At 33.1% G+C, this 26,783-nt stretch overlaps 2 protein-coding genes across 4 annotated transcripts; both read left to right on the plus strand.

Moving 5' to 3' along the window:
• Positions 1-4,534: 4,534 nt before the first annotated feature.
• On the plus strand, positions 4,535-16,360 carry LOC138332229 (uncharacterized). Its single transcript, XM_069280235.1, has 15 exons — positions 4,535-4,665; positions 5,855-5,942; positions 7,324-7,650; positions 8,756-8,893; positions 9,274-9,410; positions 10,272-10,383; positions 10,653-10,793; positions 11,014-11,484; positions 11,617-11,783; positions 12,063-12,192; positions 12,503-12,651; positions 13,584-13,710; positions 13,911-14,000; positions 14,491-14,586; positions 14,910-16,360. Exons 2-15 carry the CDS (start codon positions 5,861-5,863, stop codon positions 15,110-15,112), a joined length of 2,370 nt encoding a protein of 789 aa, XP_069136336.1. The 5' UTR covers positions 4,535-4,665; positions 5,855-5,860; the 3' UTR covers positions 15,113-16,360.
• Positions 16,361-17,755: 1,395 nt separating this feature from the next.
• LOC138332238 (baculoviral IAP repeat-containing protein 7-B-like) lies at positions 17,756-25,754 on the plus strand. 3 transcript variants are annotated; one of them, XM_069280247.1, is made up of 13 exons: positions 17,784-17,840; positions 18,619-18,788; positions 19,550-19,622; positions 20,021-20,124; positions 20,670-20,811; positions 20,967-21,437; positions 22,387-22,553; positions 23,067-23,199; positions 23,378-23,556; positions 23,998-24,055; positions 24,540-24,695; positions 25,015-25,059; positions 25,292-25,754. In XM_069280247.1, the coding sequence occupies exons 2-13, from the start codon at positions 18,756-18,758 to the stop codon at positions 25,486-25,488; spliced, it is 1,758 nt and encodes a 585-aa protein (XP_069136348.1). In that variant the 5' UTR covers positions 17,784-17,840; positions 18,619-18,755; the 3' UTR covers positions 25,489-25,754. The 3 variants fall into 3 exon arrangements, 2 of the variants coding, with proteins under 2 accessions (XP_069136356.1, XP_069136348.1); XR_011209798.1 differs by lacking the exon at positions 17,784-17,840 and having other exon boundaries at positions 17,855-18,788; positions 24,540-24,574; positions 24,612-24,695; positions 25,292-25,385; XM_069280255.1 differs by lacking the exon at positions 18,619-18,788 and having other exon boundaries at positions 17,756-17,840.
• The last annotated feature ends 1,029 nt before the right edge of the window (positions 25,755-26,783 follow it).

Genomic DNA, 26,783 nt, shown 5'->3' on the forward strand with positions numbered 1-26,783 from the left:
AGTAAAATTGAAGGCAGCTCAGGGGAACAAATCTGAACCAATCACAGGACTGAAAAATATCTTTGAAAGCTACAGAGAAAGCTACTTCATAGCCACACAGTATACCGTTATACTGCTCTTTTGATGTACATCAAATGACTACATTACCTGTTCTGTTGCCTCCAGTTTTACTGTTGGATAGTCCAGGGGTGTTAGTGATCGTAAGTGATCGGAACCTCAGTAGTATTGAGTATGGGATGGACCCTACTGGTCTACCAGCCCAATAATTTTTCATATTAGGTAACCTACCAAGACTTCTTTGAACACTAATATAGTCAATCTTTGTACATAATATACAGTCATAGTATTAGGCTATTCGCATTCATGAGGATATAATGTCGGTATGTTTTGGCTGGCTTAGTATATTGGTGTTGTGTAACATCATAATAATACAACTACTGCCCGGTTTAGTGCTTTCTCACTTCACCATGCCGCTGTAAAACAATGTGGTTTTATTTGTAATATACTTTATACATTATATTTGCATCATCTCCACATTTGCAGATATGATGTCATATACATATCACTACTATGACATTGGCTGTATTTTTTTCATGATTATTTTCGAATATTTTGCCATCGTTTTGCTACAAGGATACATTTGGATAAGGCTTAGATTTGCTCTATTTTTTTTTATTTATTCATTTATTTATATTTTTTTTCAAAGTAGAGTACACATAGCTTTCGACATAGTTAATGTAGATTTTTGTATTTCATTATCATATGCATTATCATTATCATGTAACAAACCCCCGGCGAAATAAAAATGGTATGGCAAATGATTACGGTTTAAGTTTACTGGGTCATGACCAGTTACCGTGATGTACAAGTTATCGTGATTTCTGCGCACGTTCTATCTCCCGCAAAATTTTTGGAATTTTTTGAACAGTTAAATTACAGTAGCCATGCGAGTGTTCATTCAACAATAAAATTTCATTTGCAACCGATATTGCTAACAAATATACGTTTTCCTTTTTAAATCAAAGTTTACAACACTTAAAGATGGTCCACCGCTGACAGAGCATAAATGATACCCATCATTTGAGCAATAATCGGTGTTTAATCGTGTATATATATATGTCTAATTAACACAAAAAATAATTTAAAATAATCTATTTTGCTTTCGGTGCATGCGCAATCAGTACTGCATTCCATATAGGACAACGTGCCACAGAATTTTTTCGGGATGCAATTAATTATTTTTGATATTTTTATCTTGAAGTAAAATTAGAAGCTCAAACTTTTCAATGTGAGTAATGGTGTAAAGTAAGTAACTTTTGTAACTGAAGAAAAATATTAAATCGTCTGCTCCAGTTTTTGATAGAGAAAAATAAACATTTGTCAGCGGTGGAGCATCTTTAATGACAGCGGGGGATAGCTTGAAATCATGACTTACTTGCATATTAATCCTGTAATTTCATGAAATCATCGTTTATTTTATTTGCCAATCGCTTTCAAAAATTGTTGGCATCGAAGTTGGTCAAAGTATGCAAAACCATGGGTTTACGACAAGTTACAGATCGAGCATGAATGGACATGATCGTAAAACAGAAGGTAGTTTTTACCAGGTGCATATGTCTTGTGTTTACTTATTTTTTTCAAACAAAATAAATTTTTATGTATTCATTGAATTCTTGTAACTTTTAGGTCGTTTACACCTTTGTTTGTCTATTTTACTCCTGTCCAGAGCTGAATCCTGTTTTTAGTGATTCCCTGGTCACCTATCGAATGCTCCATTAAGACAGTCCTTGTTCCATGATGCTTTCGATCAGTCACTGGATACCAAAATAGCCATGCATTACGATTATATTATTCCACTTATAAATATCAAAAAGATGTTTGTCGCTTTAATGAATCACAAACTAGTTTTGGTGCAATAAGCAGGTTTTTAAAATCGCATTTTTTTATATTTTGAAATTACGGTAACTGGTCCTGTACCAATTAGCGTTGAAAATTAATAGCATCTGATCCAAAAACATATTATCAAAATTAAACAACGACTATTGTTACTGAAGTATTTTGGACTAAAGATAATTCACGTCGATTTTCAACGCCTTCTGTGCGTTAGTTTTGACAAAATCCTTAAAAAATCTTATAAAAATTACGGTAACTGCTCGCGACCCTGTACAGGGAAATAAATATATGGCGTGAAATTTGAATGAACGGCTTTACCACTACCCGAACAGTTAAGTATGCGGTCTACTGATATCCTGAAGGAGTAGCGGAAGACGACTGTTAATACATCCTCGAAACCCCTTTCAATGGGCGAAGTGAGGCATTTATCAAAGTTAACAAATTGTTATTGTACATACGTGTTCAAATGACTGTGAAATTGTTGAAATTTCAATACAAGTGTCATGTGATGGCTGGTCATATTTTGGTAAAATTAATATTTCATCGAGAATGTTTAACTTTAGTATAATATCTCATTCATAAGAACACATCATCCCAGTGGGCACACAACATCCGGAGGACGTTTTTATTAGGTCCGATCGCAACGTTGCATTTAGGTTGCAAAAAGGTTGCAAATGAAAGTTTGGGGAACGTTTTTTGACAACGTCCGCCGAATGTTTTCATATAATGTTTTCACAACGTTTGTATGTTACGTTGTTTATTTTCATTATTCTAGTATTTTGAAGTACAATAACAACAAAATATAGTGTTTATATAATATTTTAATGTCTTCTGCTCATCCTGCATGAAATAGGTGCAACAACTTCCACCTAGACTGTTTGTGTAGGAGCCATTTCACGTACTTCCGTGTGTACTTTATATAAACATTCTCATCTGTAAAAGAAAACAGAATAAAACATTATTAAACATCTATATAATGATTTAGACGATATATTTTTCATGTGCCGGTACGTTATTACATAAATAAAAACACAAATAGGATACAGGCACATCAGGGAATTTGTATAAGTTAATGTATATGTGTATACATACTCAAAATACTGACTACACATATAGATAAAATAACTTACCGCGATATAATATGATAAACACATTCTTTTAAAAACAAGTTTGTATACGAATCAACAAAGACTTACCTTGAAATATCTGTCGATATCTGGAAGTTATATATCCTGTTTGAATGCTGTCGAGGCTAAGAAATGTTATCGGTGTGAAGCACGTGTGTACACAAAGTTTGAATGAACAAAGAACCGTAAGTGAAAATAACCGCGCAAACACCAAACAAATCTTTACGAGTTTCCACTCCTAGTTTCTGTAGTGTGCGGGGAAAATATGTAAAATGTCATATAAATAAAATCACAATTTATTTGTATAAAAAGACGCTTTATTCTAATGATTTTAATTTTTTGTTTTAAATAGTTAATAACGACCCCTAGCGGATAAACTTTAAAATGAAAGGGAGGTAACACAACTCTTTTATCATAACTCGGTAGTTTACATATTTGACGTAATAATCGGTATGTAAACTTGGTATTTATAATTATACTTTTTGTTTTGTTTTCATCTATTCAATTAATACCTATAGTATCTGTAATTAAAAAAATAAAACTATTTAAAAGTACAAAAAAATGATTAATTATTTTTTTATTAGTTAATAATTATTGAAAAAAATATAAGGCCTACTTGTATGTATCATTATTTGAATAGATTCATTCGCTTCCTTTAAAAGTTGTTTCCAACAATAATACTTTTTGAAATTATATTAATTATTGTCAAAGTTTTTTTTCCTAACCATATAAAAACATTCTCAGGACGTCAAGTGCTAATGTCGTGAGGACGTTTGGAGAAAAACGTTCTCACAACATTGTCAGAATGTCCCCGACGTCGCAACCTAAATAAAACGTTGCCAAAATGTTGTCCGGACGTTATGTGCCCACTGGGATATATTAATCACAATTTCAATATCTGTAGTTATCGTAGAGCATAAATACGAAACATTACTTAAATTTTTTAGGTATTTCATTATATTTGAATAAATAAATTATATAATAATTTAAAGTAATAAATGAACAAACAACACACTGCTTATATTTCATTAAAACAAACATATGAAAATATGAAGGTAGCTAGTGCATTTAAAACAGTCTTTTAAATGTTAACTATCCTATTTTATTTAAAACCAAGATCCAAAGACCAGAGTTTTTAGTGTTTTTATTTTTACGACACTATATTTTAGGTATGATGAGGTGAGATTGTTTTCAGCAAACGAACTGACCCTGTACGGTAAAAAGTTTGAAAATAAAAACAAAAAACAAAAAAACAAAAACGCCCTCTTAATTACCCAAAAATCTAGCACAAGCTTTATTTGTCAATAAAATCATTGATTTTTGTTTCTTCGTCCGAATCCTCCTTAATATCAGCTATTCATATGCCGCTAGTTTACTATTTATTGAAAATTCTTATTGAACAGTACTTTTATATATTAGCAATACAGTAATTTAGCAATTGAAACTTATTCACGATTGAAATACATGCATTTTAACATTAAGTTTCTTTAAAAAGGTCTTGCGTTGAAAGTTAAATGTGTCGTGTTCAATGCGTACAATTCGATGACAGGCATCTCAAGAACTTCAGCAAGTCTAAAGATGGTTGCTGCAAACTGTTGTATGAGTACAGCCTAGCGAATGAAACCCGGAGTGCGGCCTTCATACGGTAAATTAACTTTGGAATATTTAGCCTTGTATTGATAACGCACTCATGCACGCTTTGATCAACAACACGTTTGGAAATATACGCATATAAAGTCAGCAACTAGAATTTTCTATTTACTATGGATTTTTGTATTAGGCTATTTTTGGGTAAGGGTATTTCCGTGTTGCTAAATATATATATATAAATGTATGCATATATACAATACATAATATCAAATTATCTAAGAAGTAGAATTTTTGACTAAAAGTGAATGCCCATAAATATCAATATCTAACCGAAAGGCTGTTAAACTCTTACAATTTGTGGTCAATTCTGCAAATGTAATCAAAGCAACCTTGTCATGACTAAGTTTATAATCGGGAATCCCAGGAGTTCATTTGGCAAAAAAGGGAAGAAACTCTAATAGCATTGAAGACATTTGAAACAAAATGTTAATACTAACAACTGAAATGCTGTATATATGCTTATAATTGCTTTACATTCAGTTTGATATTTTGTTTCACTATCGGCTTCCCATATATGACTAATTTTATTATAAAGTCTCATTTTACGTATTTCTTTATTATTTCGACTATACTCAGATAGTGTTTATAATTAAATTAACTTAACATTTAACAACCATATATCTTATATACATATAATAATAAAAATGAATGATCTATATTTAAAGTACATTGATGCATAGTCTTTGTACATGATTTGGTAACATCATCTTAAAACATTTGAAATATCATTGCATAAACAATAAACAATTATTATTTTCTTTTATCAAAAAGGTTTTTGTTAACCTAACTAGTTTGACCTCTTTTTATTTATCAAATTACAACAACATAAAATATGTATATACTGACAATTAAGTATTTAAATAGCAAATGTGCAAGGAATTAAAGTTCAGTAATTTATCTATTATCATTATAAATAGTTCTTACTCTTATATACAATTTAATGATTTTATAAAATAACTGTTTACAAATGTAAAAAATCATTCTAATTAAATCGATTGATCAAATGTGAAATACGAACACTGTTATCCAACGCATTGAAGAAAAAAGAAGAAAAACCCCCCTGATAAGTTGGTCTACAATACATCAAACTTGTGTCAAATGTTCCATTGTAGATATTTGATTAATTTATTTTGATTCGTTTTATTCCATAACTCATTCATATATGTAATGTAATTATACTTCAGGAAAAAATGTTTACTAGAACAGCTCAAAGCCAAATCCCCTGTAAGGACCGACAGATGGCGAAGAATATGACAACTGAAGAAGCAATAGGTACAGTAATTACAAGCTATGGCATTCGTCCGAAGATGACAATTACATATAAAGGGAGAAATACAATACGGGTTTGTGATGCATTAAGACACGAGGGTCTCACACAAGGAAATTGAAATAATTTGATAAGATACCAAGATCATTAAATCCTAACGTATGTTGAATGAAACCGACTGATATTATTCTGTATTTTATGTATCATACCTTCATACAGGTATAGATACAATCACTGTAGCGTATAAAAGGGGTTTTCCAAAAATTATGTCACTGGCCTTATTTCTCCGAAACTATGAGTATATTGATAATTCTCATTTATATTGCGTTTAGTGTAATATTGCATTATAAAGCAATGTGCATTGTAGCAAGGTCAGCCCGTTTATGAACAACATGTTTACATATTTTATGCTCCATTTGATCACCTTATCAGTCATAGACGGTTTTGAGTACATAGGGCACAACTGTCATAAAAATAAATACCAGATGATAGTTTTGGAACACCCATCTAACTTACATTTTCAATACTTTCAAAGTGCATTTATAGGAAATGGCGTCGCGCAGTGGATATCCAATGAGATGGAGTGCGTTCTGGCCAATATTGTCCAACTCTTACATGGTTATCATCTGGATTGAACGACGATAAATCCCATGGTTTAGAAAGATATTACCACCAAGCAATTTTTGAATAAGTAACAAGCACATCGACATACATTGTACATGTAACATCTGTTGCATTGATTTGTCACATTTTTCTTCACAACTGCTCACAACTTTAACACTGTTACTCCTAGCACACATACTTACTTGAAGATCACATCCACAATTTCTCTTACTCCACCGTCCTATTCACAACTTTTCCACTTAAATGTCGCGTTTGCTTTTGCTGCCGCAAAGAGCTTCATTTCACAAAACTTTGTCAAATACTTATACTGATTTGACCACGCCGCTACATATGGTTAACAAATTGTCCATTTCGAAAAATTGTTTTGATGTCACTCAAGACATAGGCTGCTGGGACAAAAATAAACAGAAAAATAATTTCAATGGTCATTTATATAATCTTTTATATAGTTTAACATATATAGTAGCATATCGCTTGAATATCCGATACCTTGTAAACCATGTTTTACGGTTTCCAGAGCAATATTACTGTTTCATGTATTGTACTTGGATTAACAAATAAGCATATGTAGTTAAGGCTGTAGGTGCATTTCATTGATGACGTTTAAAGTCGTCGCACATTTCATTCAGTTGTATATAAAAGCAAAGTTCACTGTTAATTGAAATACAATATGAAAATTAAAGTTACATTAAGGCATAGCATATGAATTATATGGATCTTTTCATTTGTACAGAAAGCTGACATTTAATTCTACAATTTCAGGAATCACCTTACAAAGACAGCTTCTTGACGAGATGGAATATAGAGCGAACACGTCCAATGAATCGACAGTAAAACAACTGAAATCCAAATTAGTGGCTGTATTGCCAGACTGCAATATTTCTTTCCAAAACTCGCTAGATCTTCAACATGTGTTTGAAATTTTAAAACAAAATAATACATCTTTTATAAACGCATTGGAACGTTTGTGTTCTATTATTATACATGTTCACCCCAAGTGTACTGAAATTGTTCGAATGTATTGCCAATATATCAAGATGTCAGTAACGTGCGAAGGAAATATTCTGTCGGCAAGGTTACCAATTAACGGTAAGTTTTTTTTGAGGTAGTTGATCGGCTGTATACAAGCTTTTGTTTGAAACTGCTGAATTGTTCACTCTCGTGGCATGGGCGTACCATGACTTAATCCGTTAAACCTGCCTATATTATTGGGCTTTTTAAATATTTGTTTTGCCTCAAATGTTTTTAAGGCAAAACAAATTTAAAAATCCTAATAATATAGGCAGGGTTAGCGGACTAGCTATGACTTGGTCATTCTCGTATCATAAACCTACCATGACCTGGTCACTCTCGAATTATTAGCTTACCATAGCTTGGGCATTCTCGTATTATTAGTCTACCATGACCTGGTCACTCCCGAATTATTAGCTTACCATAGCTTGGGCATTCTCGTATTATTAGTCTACCATGACCTGGTCACTCCCGAATTATTAGCTTACCATAGCTTGGGCATTCTCGTATTATTAGTCTACCATGACCTGGTCACTCTCGTGTTACATGTATGAGCCTACCATAACCTGGTCACTCTCGAATTATTAGCCTACCATAACCTGGTCACTCTCGAATTATTAGCCTATCATAACCTGGTCACTCTCGAATTATTAGTCTACCATAACGTAATTCAAACTGAACAAACAAACTGAAGGCACACTAAGGTAAATTGTACCACTGCCTATTGCTCCGTGTGATGATAAGTGTAGCAAGTTGTATACCTCAATGTGTCTAATCGTAGAAATATACACCCTAAGGTAGTAAATTGTGAGTTTTAAGAAAGTTGGAGAAGGCGATGATATGTGATTTTTACATTGTTTGTGTGTATGTCACGATACGTTACATATACGTATACATATGATAAATCACTATGGTACGCTTAGGTTCATTGTCCTTCATCTTCGCTACACTTTTATCAAATCAAGATAAGCATACTACAACGCAAAGTTTATTCAGACTTTTGAGTCATTTAACGTTATTTTATGGGATAATCCTTGGATACATAAATGCTATTGTGTAATTTTCCATCTCCGAAAAAAGCTGTATATTCATCATGTTTACTTTAACTTTGATCTGAATCATCTTTATTATGGCACACATAATTTTCGTTTACGTGGGCTTTGTATTGTTGTAATTATTGTAGACACTCCGCTGGCAGAATTTTCACCAGGCCGCCTTATGTCTGACAACCATCAGGCACGATTGGACAGTTTTCTCTATTTTACACCACCAGAGGGACATGATATCGACAATTTGGTCACATTAGGATATTACCCATTTGGTTTGTAATTTGTCCGCTAAATAGTGTGTTTTTGTAATAATGGTATGTTCATCAAAAAGCAGTTATTTTTTGACACGTCCATTGGACGTATTTTGGTCATGCATTTAACATTAAATTTTCCTTTCAATTGCATTAGGACGCAGTATATGACAGGAATTTGTTGATATGAACAACAAATTGATTCAGCTTTTTCTTGACTCGCTCTTGAGCATGGTGCTACAGAAAGTAATTATATGCACGCATTTGCTTAAATGACCCTTATTCTCTTAATCATTACGATTTATTATTTTCAACTTCTTGACATAAATGATTGTAAATTAGAAACTGTATTACTTAACTGCACTTGTAAAAAGTATTGTATACTTTGGTCAATATTTAAGGTGATGGGAAGGGAATACGATGCTGCCGTTGTGATGTGGCCAAAATGACATTAAATCCAGGGGATAACTCATTGGTTTATCATGGATCCTCTGTCGCAGTGTGTCCAAACCTGAGGATAAAGAATGATAACAAGAATGTAAGCCTTTTATATACCAAAACAAATAATTTCTAGAGATACATAATGGATTACAAAATTCTGTAAATAATTATATTCAAGGGCGTACATGAGAAGGTAAGTCACTCTGCGTTTTAGTAGAATACGTCGCGATCACTTTTGTTTTTGTACACTACGGGTGCAGGGAGTTCCGTCTTACTGTTTGAATTGGGCCGTCATTTCATAAAATGTCTTATTTTATATGAAAACTTACGACATTTATTCAAAATCTTCTGTCCTTAAAGATGCTTCACCACCGACAGAGCATAAATGATATTCATCATTTGAACAATAATTGGTGTTTAATTGTGTATAAATATGCCTAATTAACACCAAAAAAAAACATAAATTGATTTATTTCGCCTTTGGTGAATGCGCAATCATTACTTCATTCTGTATAGGATATAGTGCCTTGGAATTTTTTCGGGATGCAATTAATTATTTTTCATATTTTGAACTTGACGTAAAATAAGAAGCTTAAACTTTTCAATGGTGGTAATGGTGTAAAGTAAGTAACTTTTGTAACTAAAGAAAAATACTAAATCGTCTGCTTCTCTTTTTGATAGTGAACAAATACCATTTGTCAGCGGTGGAGCATCTTTAAAGCAAAAAGTAGACAAGTGTTTGCAGGTTGACAGACACAGCAATTGCATTGTGAGGCTCGAAATATTAAATTATGAAATATTACACGCTTATACTGGTGTTTTAAAAATGTTATAATTAATGTCTTTAAGAGCATATAAAACATTGCATCTTCACTAGTTTTACATGCATTTAGCATTGTTATTTTCGTTATATACACATTTTCCCTTTATGAAAAATGATATATTTTTTGTTCTGTAGCAACCGGTGCTGCTGTACCCGACTGCCATTAATAAAGTCAAAATGAAGTCTTCAATGTTGAAAAGAGAACAAATAAAGAAGCAACGACAAATAACGATGTATTTCAATAAAGGTTTATATTTTACTTTTACTCTATATCAGTACAGAGTGTAATGACTAATTTTTGTTATCATGTATCTTGTTTTTAAGTATAATTTGCAACAAATAATATTAATAATATAATCTTGAATTTCATCTTTAATTATTCTATTCCGGTAAACAGTAAAACACGTTTATAACGTACATACTTAAATCCATTGTACTTAACAAACTAAACAAACTAACGGCGTTTTACTGTCAGTATTGATTCACCTATTAAAATAAGTATTGTATTTTCAATAGTCAAGAGAGCCAAGATGATGACTGTAAGACGAAAACAGAATGCGAAGTCTTTGAGGAAGAGAAAGCATATTAACAAAAGCAACTCCACTTACACTTCTAGTGCGTATGAGCCTGTGGTTGTCAACAAAAAGATCAAGCTAGGTAAGGTGTTATGCCGTTCTCATTAAGAGCTAATATTTAATATTAAAGAAGCAACTTTTGAAAAATGCTATAGACATATAAATGTAAATTCTCCATATGTTCTATTATATAGTTATGTTCACATTAACTGCAATTTATTTTTTCTATGTGTCGCCTTTGACGAGATATTATCTGAATCGTTGTTTCTTTGAAAAGGTGTATTAATCTTGGTTTATCACAGGTGCAGCGGAACAGCCGTCTTATGACTCAATCAGCACACTAAGGTGCAATCAGGACACAGAAGACAAGAACACAGCCTCCTTGAAAAAAGGTAATGAAAACCTGCATGATCGCGCATCTATGGCTAAACCAGAATGTCTATGTGAAGATGTGAGTAGTACCAAAGTATCAGCAAGCGAGTGTTTTTCCAACAGAGATGTGACATGTGAAGACAACGTTGAGATAGAAACAGGACTTGTATCAACGTGTTTGGAGGTCCATAATGCATCAATCACTACATCCAGAAATACAATATTGGCAGATGAAAACACTACAGAGATACAAACGAGTGATATACAAGATAATCCTCAACGTCTCGTGATCAATCCACAATATGCAGAGGAGTCGGCACGCATGGCGACATTCAGAAAATGGCGTTCTACAGAATTCGTAGATACTAAGTCTTTAGTGGACGCAGGATTATTTTACACAGGTATGTTTCAAATCATAGGTTTAACCCTGCATATGCGATATGTGCAAATCAAAGATAAGTATTGCAATCATTATGTTTGAAGCCACTAACAAAGATACACCATGATACTATAATTACATGGTTATAATTCAGGTGTGGAGGACAGTGTGCGATGCTTTTACTGTGATGTTGGGTTTGAGAAATGGGACAATGAGGATAACCCATGGGAAGCGCATGCTCGCCACAGCCCGGATTGCTCATTCCTGCAGAAGATGAAAGGGGCACAGTACATAGCTGATGTTCAAGCGGAATGGTCCAAAGTATTGAACAGAACCGCCTCTTTGTCTTGTTTCTATCATAGCATATCGTATCATGTTTTGAATATGTATCATATACATATTTTTATGTTGTTATACTTAACGAAGATAAGGAATTATTATCAAAGATGTACATACTTGCTATTACAGTACATAGTCTGGTACCAGAAGTGTATACGTCCACATGATAAATGCAGACTCAATACAAAATGTAGATAAATGGTGTTTCAATTGAATATATGTTGGGTGAAATTGTATTGTTCTCAATTTTAATGATTTCAGATTTATTCACCAATGCATCCAGAGTTCAAGACAATGCAAGCAAGAGTTGAAACATACGGAAGTTCTTGGACTAGCCAAGATTTGAAACAGTCACCAGAAGAAATGGCAGATGCTGGTTTCATTTACACAGGTATCTTGATAATGGATAATCAGAAAATTTATACATATGTATTTGCTGTCGTGTTTAGGTTTTTGAATAACATTTGTGAATCCACCCGAATACAAATTAAATATCCACAAAAATCAAAGCGGGCAAGATGTTAATATATTTCAAGACAATAATCTTGCTTGCTCTTAGTATTTAGCCGGTTGGTTCATACATTTCATATATTTTGAATATATTTGATTAATATGGAATATTTATTAATAGATATTCAAAGAAAGAGTAAACGTTGAACTAGAAAGAGTAGACATGATTTCTTTATGTTTGCTGTCTACAGGACCCGCTGACTGCGTCCGGTGTTTCTACTGTGGTGGTGATGTGTGGGACTGGGAAACGACCGATGTTCCTTGGAATGAACATGCGCGTTACTTTCCATTCTGCAAATATCTGCTGAATAGAAAAGGCATTGATTTTGTGATAGAAAACGTAAGTAAAATGTAACGATTCGACCAGAGTTTTATTTGTTTTGTAACATACAATTGTTCACCATTTCTAAGTCTAATTTTACACAATGGCAGTTGAAGAAAAATGTGAATAATCTATTACCCATATTTATGTTGTATTTAAATATGTACAGTAATTGATTTCTATTTTCATGAATTACCTTCCTGTCAAGTTGCTGATCTATTGTAAAGTCACTATATATATGGTATGTATTTCATCTCTGCGGCAAAATTTATTTTGAGTTTTCAGTAAATCCAAATGACTTACACTTATGTTGTGAATTGAGGTACAGAATAACATTGGAAATAAATATTGTATTTTCTCCCGTTGAATGCTGTTAATGCAAAAAAAAGTAAATTATGATTTATAAGCTCGGGTACAAATTATCGCAATTAAGAGGTTCAATACTGGATATACCATTTTTAATTTTTTTTTCATCTCTGTGCATGAATTAGAGCTTCATAGAAATGCACGAAATGCGCTAAAATAAAACTCCCCTAAACTTACGTTCAGAGTATCACATACATGTTAATATCTTTTTATAAAGACGATTTTTTATCACACATATATATTTAACGAAATTTTGATTTTCTATTCATATTTTTAGCCATAAGAAAAAGAATACATTAATATCTAATCAAGAAAATTATGTCATATATTTCAGATATGCACGATATTGTGAGAATCAAAACCTGTTTCAAATTGAATATAATATCCCACTTGACGTGTACATACATTTATATATCTATATATCAAATTTTCAGCAAATTACCAACACTTTCTCTCAGCGGTTCTGTCAAAATGTCTCGAATGGTAATCATGTCATAATACCCATTTTCCCTGGTAAATTCTTATCTATCTAAATTCGTATAACAAATATGCAATAATACTACCATTAATGTTTAGGTTCTCAGGATAGTTCAGAAGATGATTTTGAAGATGAACTGATGTCTTCTCCGACGAAGGAAATTGGAACTATTCGTGGGGGAAGTCCTTTTGAACTAGAATGGGGAGATGGAGGAATTATTAGTGGTCACATAGGTATGACTTATAAAGGCAAATATTACTTTATCAATGCAGCTTGTTCATATTTTGAATGAACTCTTCACAACCAAATGTAAAAACAGAACAAAACGTGCTTATTATATTGTAGTGTTTGGTATAAATAGATGAAAGTAGTATATTTGTATTACATGCTATATATAGATATAAGATTAATATTGTATCATAACTCTGTGCAGGTATCAGTGACGTCAGCAGTGATGTCGACATACTGCTGGACACCATGGATTATGATGAAGAAAATGGCGATTCCGCTAATTGTCCTCAAAGTAAGATATGCACATAATATAATATAAAGGAAAAGCTAAGAAACCATTCCTAAATGAATGTATCATTTCCGCATCACGAACAACTTGACCAAATCGACCCTCTGGGATTCATTAGGCATGTTAGAGGGAGGCTTACTCTAACACGGATTACCACATGATAATTGGGTTTCCCCGACTCCTAGGATAACTCCATAACGAGCCAGAACCCTTACTATAAATAATATACACAAATGAAATGTTGATTACACAACTTTATTAGAGCCGAATCTTGATCGAATGAAGCATACATGTCAATTAGAACCGATGGTTGAATCAAATGTGTATTACCTAATATCAAAGTAAGAAGCATTCAAACAATTTAAGTCATTCACAGGAACAAATGTTAGCAATATGTTTAACTGACAAAAATAGATTGTGTCCTGATTATCGTAAAACTAATAATTTCATTCATCATGAAAATGTAAAAAAAAATCTTTTATAAATATTTTAGTTGAAGGAATGACTCACAGAGAAAACATCACCGAGATTCCAGACAAGACGGATAGTAATGATGTCAAGGATGAAGACAACGATCTTTTAGCAAACAGTAAGTAAATTATCTTCATTGAGACCATGTCTGTCTGTCATACATATATTTTGATTATGGCATTTAATGTGATTGGATATATATAATTATTTAATAACAAAATCATTAATTAATAATTATCACATAATCAGATTTTGAAAAAAATTGCTTTCAAAGTAAAATAATTTTATACATTTCATTTTGGAACAATCAAAGAGAATAAAAGAGAGAAAAAGAGATTTAGTTTAAGAAAAAAACCCATTAATTTTGTTATCATTCGTGGACGTTTCAGTTTGATACCATACTATGATAACCATCTCAAGTGTTTATTTGTTACGTTTAAGCCTTTGAAACCTTACAACGAGAGAATACATTGATGAAGGAACGTGCGACGTGCAAGATTTGTTGTGATGGCGACATACAGTTGATATTCCTTCCCTGTGGCCATCTGGTTGCCTGTCGTCAGTGTGGAGTAGCAGTGACCGTTTGTCTGATCTGTAGCGCGACAGTTCAGGGCACATTGAAAACTGTATTCGACAGTGAATGATAAATCACCTTGCTTATTGCACGCACGGAAAAATGTATCAAATTGTATTAAATATTACAGGATAACCCCCTTACTCGAACTCGCTTTCCTCGAAAGCCACCATTCGTCGAACAGAGTATATGGTGTAATAAAATTAGGGATAGCTGATAACTCGTAGCGCTATTCGTCAAATACCTCGCATTCCTCAAACGGAGATACATCATATTTCCTTACATTCAGGCAGTATCTAAATCATCTATTCGTCGAACAGGTGGTCGGCGGTTTAGATTGTTTTACCTGCAGCATTTTAATGTGTATTTGTTTAAGGAGCTGCATTTTTGGACAGTTATATTAAATGACGCGCGTTAGCGCGCCATGATGAAATATCTGTAAAAACGTAGTTCACGCATCAGTTAACAACAGTAAACAACAACAAAATAATTTCTTATATTTACATTTCGACTGACCTTTTCTTTTAAATTTAATGTTCCGGTAAAATAATTTTGTTTTTCAACTGATAGAATCCCGAAGCAGCTGCCTTCTATTTGGCGTAAAATGTTCATAGAATACACGAAAGTAGTTCCACAATAACTTCATCTTTTTCATTCCAATTATACAATATTTCTTTAATATTTTATTTTCTGTTATATAGCAAAGAAAAACATAATCACACCTGCTTCACATTTGAAAATGAAGGAAAGCTGAGCCTTCTATATCCCATGTGATTCCCTGTTTCATCCGCTTTCCTCAAGCTCACAAACCTAGCTTAATAAGACATTTATGTTACTGACTATCAATGTAATCATTCGAAATATGCATAAAAAGCAAATAAGAAAATTGAGCGATTTTGGCCTATATTGCTTTGTAAGAAACATTTAAATGCAATCTTGAACAATATTTGCTTCTGAGAATATGAAGGTACTGAAATAAATATTTAGTATATTCATTTCTTTTAAGGTGTGCTCTATAGTTTATGGATAAAAACACTATGGCAGATGTGTTTATCGTGCTTATCGCTGCAACTAGAGCTGCATAGATGCACAACTACCGTATCAATTGATTCAGGGATGTATCTGATATGTGAATTTCAACAATTTGAATAAGATATGTGAAACGTTGACTGTGACTAAACAGCACAAACAATAAATGAATCCTTTCAAATAACATAAATAAATTACATGGAAATTTGAGAATAATGATATGACTATTTTCCTGTTAAGAATCTCTTTGAATATTTCGTATTGCAAATAAAATGTACAATTATTATTATTTAATGTTTGTCGTGCTTTTTACAAAGATATGCTTACAAAAGGAGTCTTGAATAATTATCTTTAATAGAATATGTTCTTTTGTTAATCATTTCATTATGAACATTTATACACTAAAATAGCAATAATAACATTTGAATAGTTAATGTCATATATTGAAAACATGGATGTCATATGTTGCAAACATGGAGGTCCTATACTTAATCATAGAGGTCATATATTGAAAACATGGAGGTCATATACTGAAAACATGGAGGTCATATACTGAAAACATGGAGGTCATATACTGAAAACATGGAGGTCATACACAAAAAACACGGAGGTCCTATACTTAATCATAGAGGTCATATATTAAAAACATGGAGGTCCTATACTTAATCATAGAGGTCATATATTGAAAACAAAGGTCAGAGGTAATGTATTGAAAACAAGGATTTTATTTTGAATGTGTTAACATTGTTCCTTTCAGCTATTAAATAATTGTGTCACCATCTTTGTCTTAACTAACAACATGTATTAACGGCAATCAAAATAAATATATGAGGAGACGAATATCAAAAGCGGAATCTTTAGGACTATTGGACACTATGACCCTGGTATTAAATTGTGTAGAAATCTGTATTTTATGTTATCTCAGTCTCGTAACATGGAGCAAAGTAACCGTAGCTATGTTTGCTGTACTCAAAGGAATGATAATGGAGACAATATGTGTTGTTAAATGTCATTTATTAATGACTTCTCCAATATTCAAGTTTGATAGATAACATCATGACATTGTGTAATTGAAAAACATCAATAAAAATCAGATTGGAAAACAAATATTTGAACATAACAGCAAAGATGGGGTGCATGGGGTACATGTATTTTACCTGTCTGGTCATTCCCGATTGAAGGACACAACATGTGTGCCAGACCACAGATACTATTGAATTGAAAGATGTGTGTCTAACGTATAGTGGGAAGATGAAGAAATGGTATATGGTCATGGTTTGGCTTTGATGTTAATAATTTCACAATCTGTTACCCAGGGAAGAGGAGTAGTAAAGGATTTGTCATCAGCCTTTTACATTTGTATTGAAATTTATAATTAGTTTTAACCAGAAAAACCATTGACTACTGGTACCCTACTAGTAGTTGTGAGGTAACAGAAGTCGTAATTTAAGAAAACAAAATAATTGTTTGAATCTAACGAAACACATTATTTCCACATAAAAAACAACACCATCATGAAGTATTCGTCAATAGCTCCATACATTCGGAAAGCTGGAGGCACAGTAGAATATGCACACAATTACGACTACTGTTCCGTCACGGCTACTGGTCGTAAAAAATTGGTATTCTGGGAGGGAAATCCCCTCATTTATACCATGTTAAGCTTAGTTCTTTTTATAGCCAAGGGGATTTCCACTGTTACTAAAATTAAAATTGAAATCAATTCGTTATTTAAACACACAACTACTCTGAAGCACTGCTCTTAATAGGTGAGTTGATGTTTGTTATTTTAATAATGCATTAACTAATTATTTCTTTATACTGATAATTTGAACTCGTTAATTTATGTATAATATCATACATGCACACACTCATGATCAATGTGTACTAAAATAATAAGTCCCGGTACTCGGGTTGCAAAAAAATACATTTTTTACATAATAAATTACAACTAATACTAGAAGGCACTAATATAGCTCTTCATAGAAGAGGCCTCAGGCATTATTGCTAAAATTATATATTTGCTGTTAGTCAAGTGACGCATCAACAGGGGGTCGAACGTGTCTCGGTATGCGAAGGTGTAATTTGTTATGCGAAGCAAATATGGCGTCGAAAGCTCCGCTTCGAATATCAACCGTGATTGGGAAATCTTCTATGCTTAATGCAACACTTATAAACAGAAATCGTCAAAATATAATCAGTAAGGTGAAATGATCGAAAACCCAAACATTGAACTAACCAATTATGCAACATGTAAAACGATAAAAATAATTTAAAGAGTGAATGTATTTATGGTATAATTATGGATATTGAATACATTATCCACGTGATTAATAACCTTTTACCATATTGATGTGTGAAAGTCCGGATTTGATATAAGACAACGAGTATTGACACTGCATTGACATCTCTAGCATTGTTATTGGAGCACATGTCAGCGAAGGTGAGTTAAATTTGTTAAAAGTTGGCGAAAATAAACAGAAGACGAGGCTATTGGTACAATTACGAACAAAGTAAGATAACATTTTAATCAGAAAATGTTTTCAGCGATTCGAAATTGAAAAGGCTACTTACCGCGGAAGAAAGAAAATGTCAGAAGCATGCAAGTACAAGAGGTGGATGAACGGCAGATTTAAGTTTAAGATGAGGTATAGATCAACAGTTCCGGTTGTTATGAAAGATGGATGGGAAAGGCGAGAGGACTTTTAAGCAAAGAGGTGGGCATTGGACGAAAGAAAGACAACACACATAGTATTATGTACCAAACTCAAATAGTAAATATAATCTTACATTGGTCTGTCAGGTGGACAGGGATATCTCAACCCGAGTGAAAGATTTGGCTGGTCAATCCGAGGCTTGCCGAGGGTTGAAGGCCAAAATATTTCACTCGGGTTGAGATATCCCTGTCCACCTGACAGACCCACGTTTCATTCTTTTTCTCCCATATTTAAACGAAACATTAGGAAAATACAGTTATAAAGAAACATTTCCAAAGCGCCGCCGTCATAGGAATGTCGCAATGCGTAAAAATCAATGACGTCGTCGACAATAAACACCGCATGTAATGATGACGTCATGTCATTGTTTAGCGCGCGTGAGCTGTCTTTTCCTACCCCGGTAAAAGGCAGAGTTATCTTTTCCCTAGCAACCGCTGGATAACCCTGTCAAGTATGGGAGAAAACATTATAATTTATCATTATTACAGTAACATTCTACATGATACAAATTACGTTTAAAAGGATGATATTTTGATATTCATAATTGTACAAATCCATCGCTGTCGCGGCAATATTTGAGTATATATTTATGATATAGTATATTTAAATTCATGTGTAAATTTTTTAAGTGGAATCAACATGACTTACATATAAATACAGAGAACACACTTGAATTAATCCCTAAACAAGAATATTCTCATCATTTTTATTTTAGACGTACAGTAATAAGTATAGTTGGTAATGCACGTTTTGTTTTATAGATACCGTATAAGATGACGTCTACTACTCTTGGTGCTACTTTCAATCCGTCGGACACGGGTAGATTCGACAGAGGTAAGTTTCGATGTCCTGTGTCAATCTTAAGCAAACTCATAATTGTTATATGATGAAAATATGATATATTTTTCAGTATTTAATTCGCCACGTTATTATTTTTGCTATACTTATAAAATCAAACATTTAGAAATATTGTTGTTGCAAACATTAACATAAACACACTAAAAAGAATTTTGCGGTAAGAAGGCAAAAGCGTCCGCCTCATGCAGATGTTCATATTTACAGCATGAAATATCAACTTCACTTCTAAAACATTTCGTTTTATATTTTTATTCATATTTATGTTATTTTATTGTTACCTCCATATTTTTTTTTAGAATTTAGCAGTTCAGCCTTCCAGTATATAATAGTTAATTAAATAGTGACATAAAATTTAATATCATTTCATATTTTAGCTGTAACAGTGTCAAAATCTGATGATTTGCCAATGGATAAGTTCTGCGAACAATATCGAAAACGTAGAGGACTTCCAAGTATAGGTTCATCCGTGGTGACGCCGGTAAGACCAAGTTATATAATGAGAAGATAAATTCGATTGTCTGATGAATATTACAATTTTTCCCTTCAACCACTGTAGTAATCAAACAATATCATAAATTCCAGGAAAAATGTCTACCTCGTAGAATACACTAACCATCAGACATGCTACATTGTAACCTTCAGGGGCCTCAGTGGTAGATTTGGTTCTTTTTGAGGTATCGCTGATGGAGCCAATAGACTATACCACAACACTAGTGTTCTAACTATTATAATATTGAAATACACGTTATCATTCTAATGGATATGACTATGCTGTGTTTCTATATTGTTTCCCCGTTTCTGTCAATATGAACAAATGTACACACTAAATATATGCAACAATATCCACAATCGAAATTGTCATTTCAAGGAATGTTCTTAATAAGCTATCCTGTATCGAACAATGCAGATAATTAGTTTCTTTTCTATCGATCACAACAGGGTTTTGATAGATTAATTGTGTACGGATGTTGTTGTATCATGCAATAATTCTGCATTTTGTATGATTTGTGTAAATTGTAACAGAGCTCCTCTAATGCTGAACCAAAGAAAATGCGTATGAGTAATGGAAAGGATACAGAGGCACGCTGCAAATGTGGACAGCGTTTTGACAATAGGCGTGTAGCACCACTTGGACAATATAACAAGGTCTCTTTAAGAAGCAAAGGTAAGCATTAGTAAAACAAACTGTGAACAGGTACATGTATGAATCATTTGCATCCAGACATGTTCAATTAATTTTCAATGACAGCAGCTTTTTCTTTCAATGGAAACAATCTTTATAAACCGTTTTAGAATAAGAAGGGGATTTCAATGTTTCAGAAAGAACTACACATTTAACTCTGGAATTCTTCAGAGAGTGCCTACTATATGTTCAACAACGCAATGCTTTAGCTGTGACGGACACTAGCTTTCTCAGGGACCAAAATAAACTGTTGCCAGAATATACACAATTACAAGTATATATGGTGCACAATCACCGGGAACAACTACAGTCGGCAGGGATAGCTCCGGTACTACCTCAAAATGGGTGTGACGATGGAAATAGGAACGAAGTAGCTGGACATCTGAGAGAGCAAGGGTTACAGACCGGTGGATCTGAAAGGAGCTTAAGTGATGATGAAAGGTCTCAGGGATTATCTGCGGGGGCTGATGAAGATAAGGGCACAGACACAACATCAACTGACGAACAAAATCCTCAATTCACAGAGATATGTAAGCGTGAAGAAACATTTGTGCACTGGGAAAAGAGTGACCCGGAATTACTTGTTAATGCAGGATTCTATTTCACAGGTAAGTGCTATCAATTCAGGGATATTAATGAAATAGAAAATAATAGTATAGTCGCAACTGATTAATGACATGATAATTCATTTTATCCTGCAACTGTCCCACATACTGACCGATAACTACTGCCGGATAAACTTGTGTTTTATCCGTCAATACGAAATGCTATATCCGTCAATACGATCACGTGAATTTGTTCCATATCTGACGGAACTTTTTCTAATTTGACCCAAAACTTGAACCTTCCAGTGAATGAAACATCATTCAGTCCCGCTTAAACGTGACGTCACATTCACCGAAATGACGTCATTTTTACGATATCGAAAATCTCGTATGGCGGTGTCGTCGTTTTCTTGGCTCATGGCAAAGGTATGTATTGTTGAATAAGTCTTTAATGGATATTTATTGTTATTTGAGTATTTTCATTTCCTTTCAGTGATATATCACACTGAATAGAATTGCGGTTACTGTTTGTGAATGCGCTTATTTATTTCCCACAGCAGTAAAAAGGAGTACACTCTCATTCGGTTAATTGAATGAATCTTTACCTCCGCATCAAAGAAGCGTCTCGCTTCGAGCGAAACAAAGTAAATAACTGTCAATTTGCTTTCGTTTTGAATGTCATAATGGTTGCAGGATAAACAGAATACACGGTTAGTATCTTACAATACAAGTTTTATTTTGGTGCTCGACACGGAAAGCCGAGATGACTCGTCATCTCGGCTTTCCTAAGTCTCGCACCAAAATAAACCTTGTATTGTAAGATACTAACCATGTATTATCTATATAATATGTTATACTCTCAAACTTACCTTTTACACACTTATTCGGTCGAACGATGTTTTGTAGTTCATTTAAAATATACAACGGATACGGAGAACTTTAAAAAATAATTATGTTATCATGCTGCTGATTGATGAATTTCTTATGAAACATTTTACCTCATATATTACAGGTGAAAAAGACATCGTAAGGTGTTTTCATTGTGATATTGGTATTGCTGACTGGGAGCCTACTGATGACCCGTGGGTAGACCATGCACGGTATAGTCCTGACTGTGATTTCCTTAAACGTGAGAAAGGACAGAAATGGATCCACAATATCCAGGCTGAGTGGCAAAAGGCATGTTCACAGGAAATTCTATTGATATTATTCATTATTTTTTTACCGTTGTTACGACAATAAAAATAAATATTTGGGTTATAGTAACTATTAGACGTACGTTAAAATAGAGAAAATAATCGATATATGTATAGTTGATATTTAAAGTATATGATCTTTCACATATATTGCTTTCACATATATTGGTTTCTATCCAGTTTCATTACATGTTATATCATGGCCTGAAGCATATTTCATTGGTTGTAGCAGACAGAAATTCATTTTTGAGATTATAATATGAAAATGATGTGACGTCAGGATTAAAAAGATGCTTGATAAAATGGCTGCTTCCACAGAGATTTTGCAGCCGCATTTTCCTATAAAATCTGCCAATATGTAAGTTTTTAAGCACAGAAATCAAAATTATAATTAGTAAGATTATCTTTGTGATATTTTCATATAGACAGAAGGATTTCATAAGATCTCGAGTGGAACAAGCATTCACTTAATCAGAACTTTATTTTTCTTTTTTAGGTATATAAACCCAAACACCCTGAGTATCAACGCATTTATGATAGACAGAAATCCTTTGAAAATGAGCAGTGGCAACAGGATAATGCTACAGAGAACCCAGAACACCTGGCAAATGCTGGATTTTTCCTTGATGGTTATTGAATGATTATTAAATACTCCTAATTATACAAATGAATTAAGTGAAGACCAAGCAATCAAAGAAAACATGAATGGACCTATAAATAAATATCTAGTCGAGAATAAATTCTGTTTATGCCTTAACTCATGAATAATCATTAATTATATATATATATTATTGTGTTGTTAAATAGGTGATCGTATCAGATGCCATTACTGTGATTGTATAATGCGGGAAGGACTTGGCACAGATGAATCCTTAGATGGGGACTCTGAAGGACTATGGATAAAACACGCAAAGACATTCCCGTTTTGCAAATATTTGCTTAATCAAAAAGGGGCCGACTTTGTCAGAACGCACAAAGCTAGCAATGTAAGCATCATGGAAAGCTAAAAGAAATCAGATTCTGCTTTATCTTAAAATGAACGGGTGATATTTCTTTTACGATTGAAATCTTATTTAACGTGATATCATACCTAGGTAAGAATTATATGAAGTTGGAAATGCCATTTTAAAAATCCATTTGGGAAATTTTCCAGTGATTTTCCAGTGCAGAATCCAAATAACAAAACGGCTATCCTGATGGGAGTTTAAGGAAAAGACTGTTTTCTTTCTAGTGTTAAGTTGGAACCTAGAGTTAGTTTAGATATAGAACACGATAATATATTTGATTCAGCAAATTTACTAGATAATTCCAAACATTAAACACAATGATCTGTGGAAAATACTTTAGTTGATTGGTCTCTATAAAGCAGTATGCCTCCAACATGTACCAATTGTAATCCATATTGACTAAACACATATTTTATTTAGTCAGCTATGGAGCGGCCTAACCATTATTTGCCGGTTGCTGCAGGACCGGAAGGTCACGGTTAGTATGCATATGCTTGAGATCTTAACCTTGAGGATGCCGTTTTTGGCATATCCGTTGAAGGTAGTGTTATGTTTATCAGGTTTTTTTTTAAATTTTCTGTCACAGGTTTAATTTTAATTGTTGCAAAAACAGATAGGATAATCTAATGAAATACGTGTATCATGATGACATGATAGCAGTGCGGACTTAATTATTATTAAAACAGCATTGCTTTGATAAAATAGAAAACAGAAACAAAGTACAAAGAGAACTTACAGAATTCATAAAAAGCTAACAATCATCGCGATGCGTTATCACAATTTTAAAATAGTATGCTATACCTCGTTAATATATTAGATATTCGTATTTACATAATCACTAGCAAAAGCAGACCAACAATAAAGACATGATTAATATGGATATAATGTGATAAGGACATGTGTGTGTTTTGCATTTCTATATCAGGTCTGTGAAACTTAAACATATTATGTTATCATTGTAGTAAGCAGTCTGTCATGTGAGCAAGAGTTCGGAATTAGAGAGGAACGTAATCCGATGTGGACAGCAGCCGCCCAGAGTTTACTGGCGATGAACTACAGTAAAGAATACGTTACCATGGCGATTCACATTTTCCTTTCAAGGGAACATTCGGGCAAAGGTATGATCATTAACATCTTTCCTTCTTCATATATACAATATTGTATATGGTGCATTGCTTTATTAGTTTTAGTATAACTATAACATACCATTTGTAATTGAATGTATCGTTTTAATAAGTCGTAAATATCAATTCTATCTGTATTTAAGTGAAAGGTTCATTCAATGTTTAGTGGATGCTGATATTAATTCTCATTTGAGTCACCATTTGTGAATATGAATTACTGATTTTGAAGTAAGAGGTCTAAATAACAAATTTGTTTATTTCCTGTTAAATTAGAAAAAAAGAGAAAATATAAAAGTGTATTTTTTGGTTTCAGAAATCAGAGAGTTTCACGCAGGCAATTTGGTGGACATAATTCAAGGTCAGTTTATTCATAAAGCTTATTTGAGCTTCATACAGATGAAATCTTTTCTTTTTATTGTTGAAGATTATTGTATAACCATTGAAATTCGTGTATTTAAACATCGATTTAAAGGTGCACCAACAATAATTAAATTGGAATAAAAACAGCAATAATTGAAATCCGTAACCCATTAAGATATGTTACAAAGTTTACAATCTTGTATATTTGTTAAAACTATTGATACTTTTAGAGTATGAAGAATTAGTGTCGGAGAACAAGCGGCTAAAGGCGCGATTCCAATGTCGAAAATGCCATGACAGGGAAGTCAGCAGGATAGCTCTGCCGTGTGGGCACTTGGTTGCATGTGAGGAGTGTGTGGCCGACGTCGACACGTGTGGCATCTGCCATCGCGGTATAACAGACAAGCTCAGGATCTTTTTCTGTTAGGATGGCTATGAAGATTAGGCTATGAATTCTGGAAAAGAGTGATGACTTTTATTAGAGCTTTCATTACTTCCCAATGTAACGTAAGCCATACTATTTGATTTTAAGTCATTTCTCTGACACGAAATGTAAAATATTGGGATTTAAATAATGAAATGAAAAGAATGCCAACGATAACATTACTTTAACATTCAGTGTACTCTTTGAAACGTCGCGCTTTAACATATCAAGGTTGATAAGGGAATAATAATAAAACAGTTTTCATAGTGTTTTCTAATTTAGTTTTTCATTTATCTTGTAAACAAATCGACTTCCTGTGATTTTCGACAGTTTTGCATTCAGAGATCCGTAAGGTGCATTTATCCTTTTTCAGTACTAGCTCATATCAAACATATTTACATTGCCACCATAATTCTACTGCATTAAAGACAAGATAAGATACTGATGGCAATATTTGATTTTGCCATCACATTTAGGGTTTATTTGAGGTACATATATTTGTTGTTGAAAATACAAACAACATAGGATTAGAGTTATTTCAGCTTATCAATGAACGCCATTCCAGTATATATATATAAAAATTTATATTTACACATGAATATAAATGATAAATTAACATGTATACATTCATAATTATGAAACATCTTTACTCATCACAATATATGACTTAAATTTATAAACTGCAAACATTGACAAGACGTGTATGATATGTGTGATAACAAAAACATGAAGGATTGTTCACAATATTCACACGAAAAAGATAGTACTTTAAGGTACTGTATCGATCAATGAGCTTAGACTGCAAGATATTCAACTTACGGTCACCTTTTCCGAAATAAGAATGAGCAAACGGTTGTTTATAAGTAAATGACTTTAATAATACGGGTGGTAAAGACGAACAGAATCGCTCAATGAATTCCGGCAATATAGAGTTTTAAAATTCTCTATAACGGCTATTTGTGCTACATATTCGGTTATTTCAGGTTTCGTTAGTTCATTGAAGATATATGGTTTCATTACGGTCATGACGATTCCACTAACCTATCGAGATTACAATCGATTTATTTTATATCAGTCAAGGACATTTTGTTTGTAATAGTTTTGTTTGTCTGAACATCATTTCGATATATCATTTTAAATTCATCTAATTCTATATATTTTGTGCTTTTTGATATCGTCATCGGCATTACATCGTCGATAATCTAGGTGTTACTATCACAGACGTTATGTCCATAGTAAAACTGAAGGCAGTTCATCAGGAGTAATCCCCTGACCAATCACAGACCTGCAGATATTTC

The sequence above is a fragment of the Argopecten irradians genome, chromosome 1 (genome assembly GCF_041381155.1).
Source record: "Argopecten irradians isolate NY chromosome 1, Ai_NY, whole genome shotgun sequence".
Taxonomy (NCBI): Eukaryota; Metazoa; Mollusca; class Bivalvia; order Pectinida; family Pectinidae; genus Argopecten; species Argopecten irradians.

Coding starts and splice junctions, on each gene's coding strand:
- LOC138332229 (XM_069280235.1), top strand. CDS start 5,861: ATGTTTACTAGAACAGCTCAAAGCCAAATCCCCTGTAAGGACCGACAG. Junction 11,784..12,062: donor TTCAAGCGGAATGGTCCAAA/GTATTGAACAGA, acceptor TAATGATTTCAG/ATTTATTCACCAATGCATCC. Junction 13,711..13,910: donor AATTATTAGTGGTCACATAG/GTATGACTTATA, acceptor AACTCTGTGCAG/GTATCAGTGACGTCAGCAGT.
- LOC138332238 (XM_069280247.1), top strand. CDS start 18,756: ATGGGAAAGGCGAGAGGACTTTTAAGCAAAGAG. Junction 20,812..20,966: donor GGTCTCTTTAAGAAGCAAAG/GTAAGCATTAGT, acceptor TCAATGTTTCAG/AAAGAACTACACATTTAACT. Junction 22,554..23,066: donor TCCAGGCTGAGTGGCAAAAG/GCATGTTCACAG, acceptor TTTCTTTTTTAG/GTATATAAACCCAAACACCC.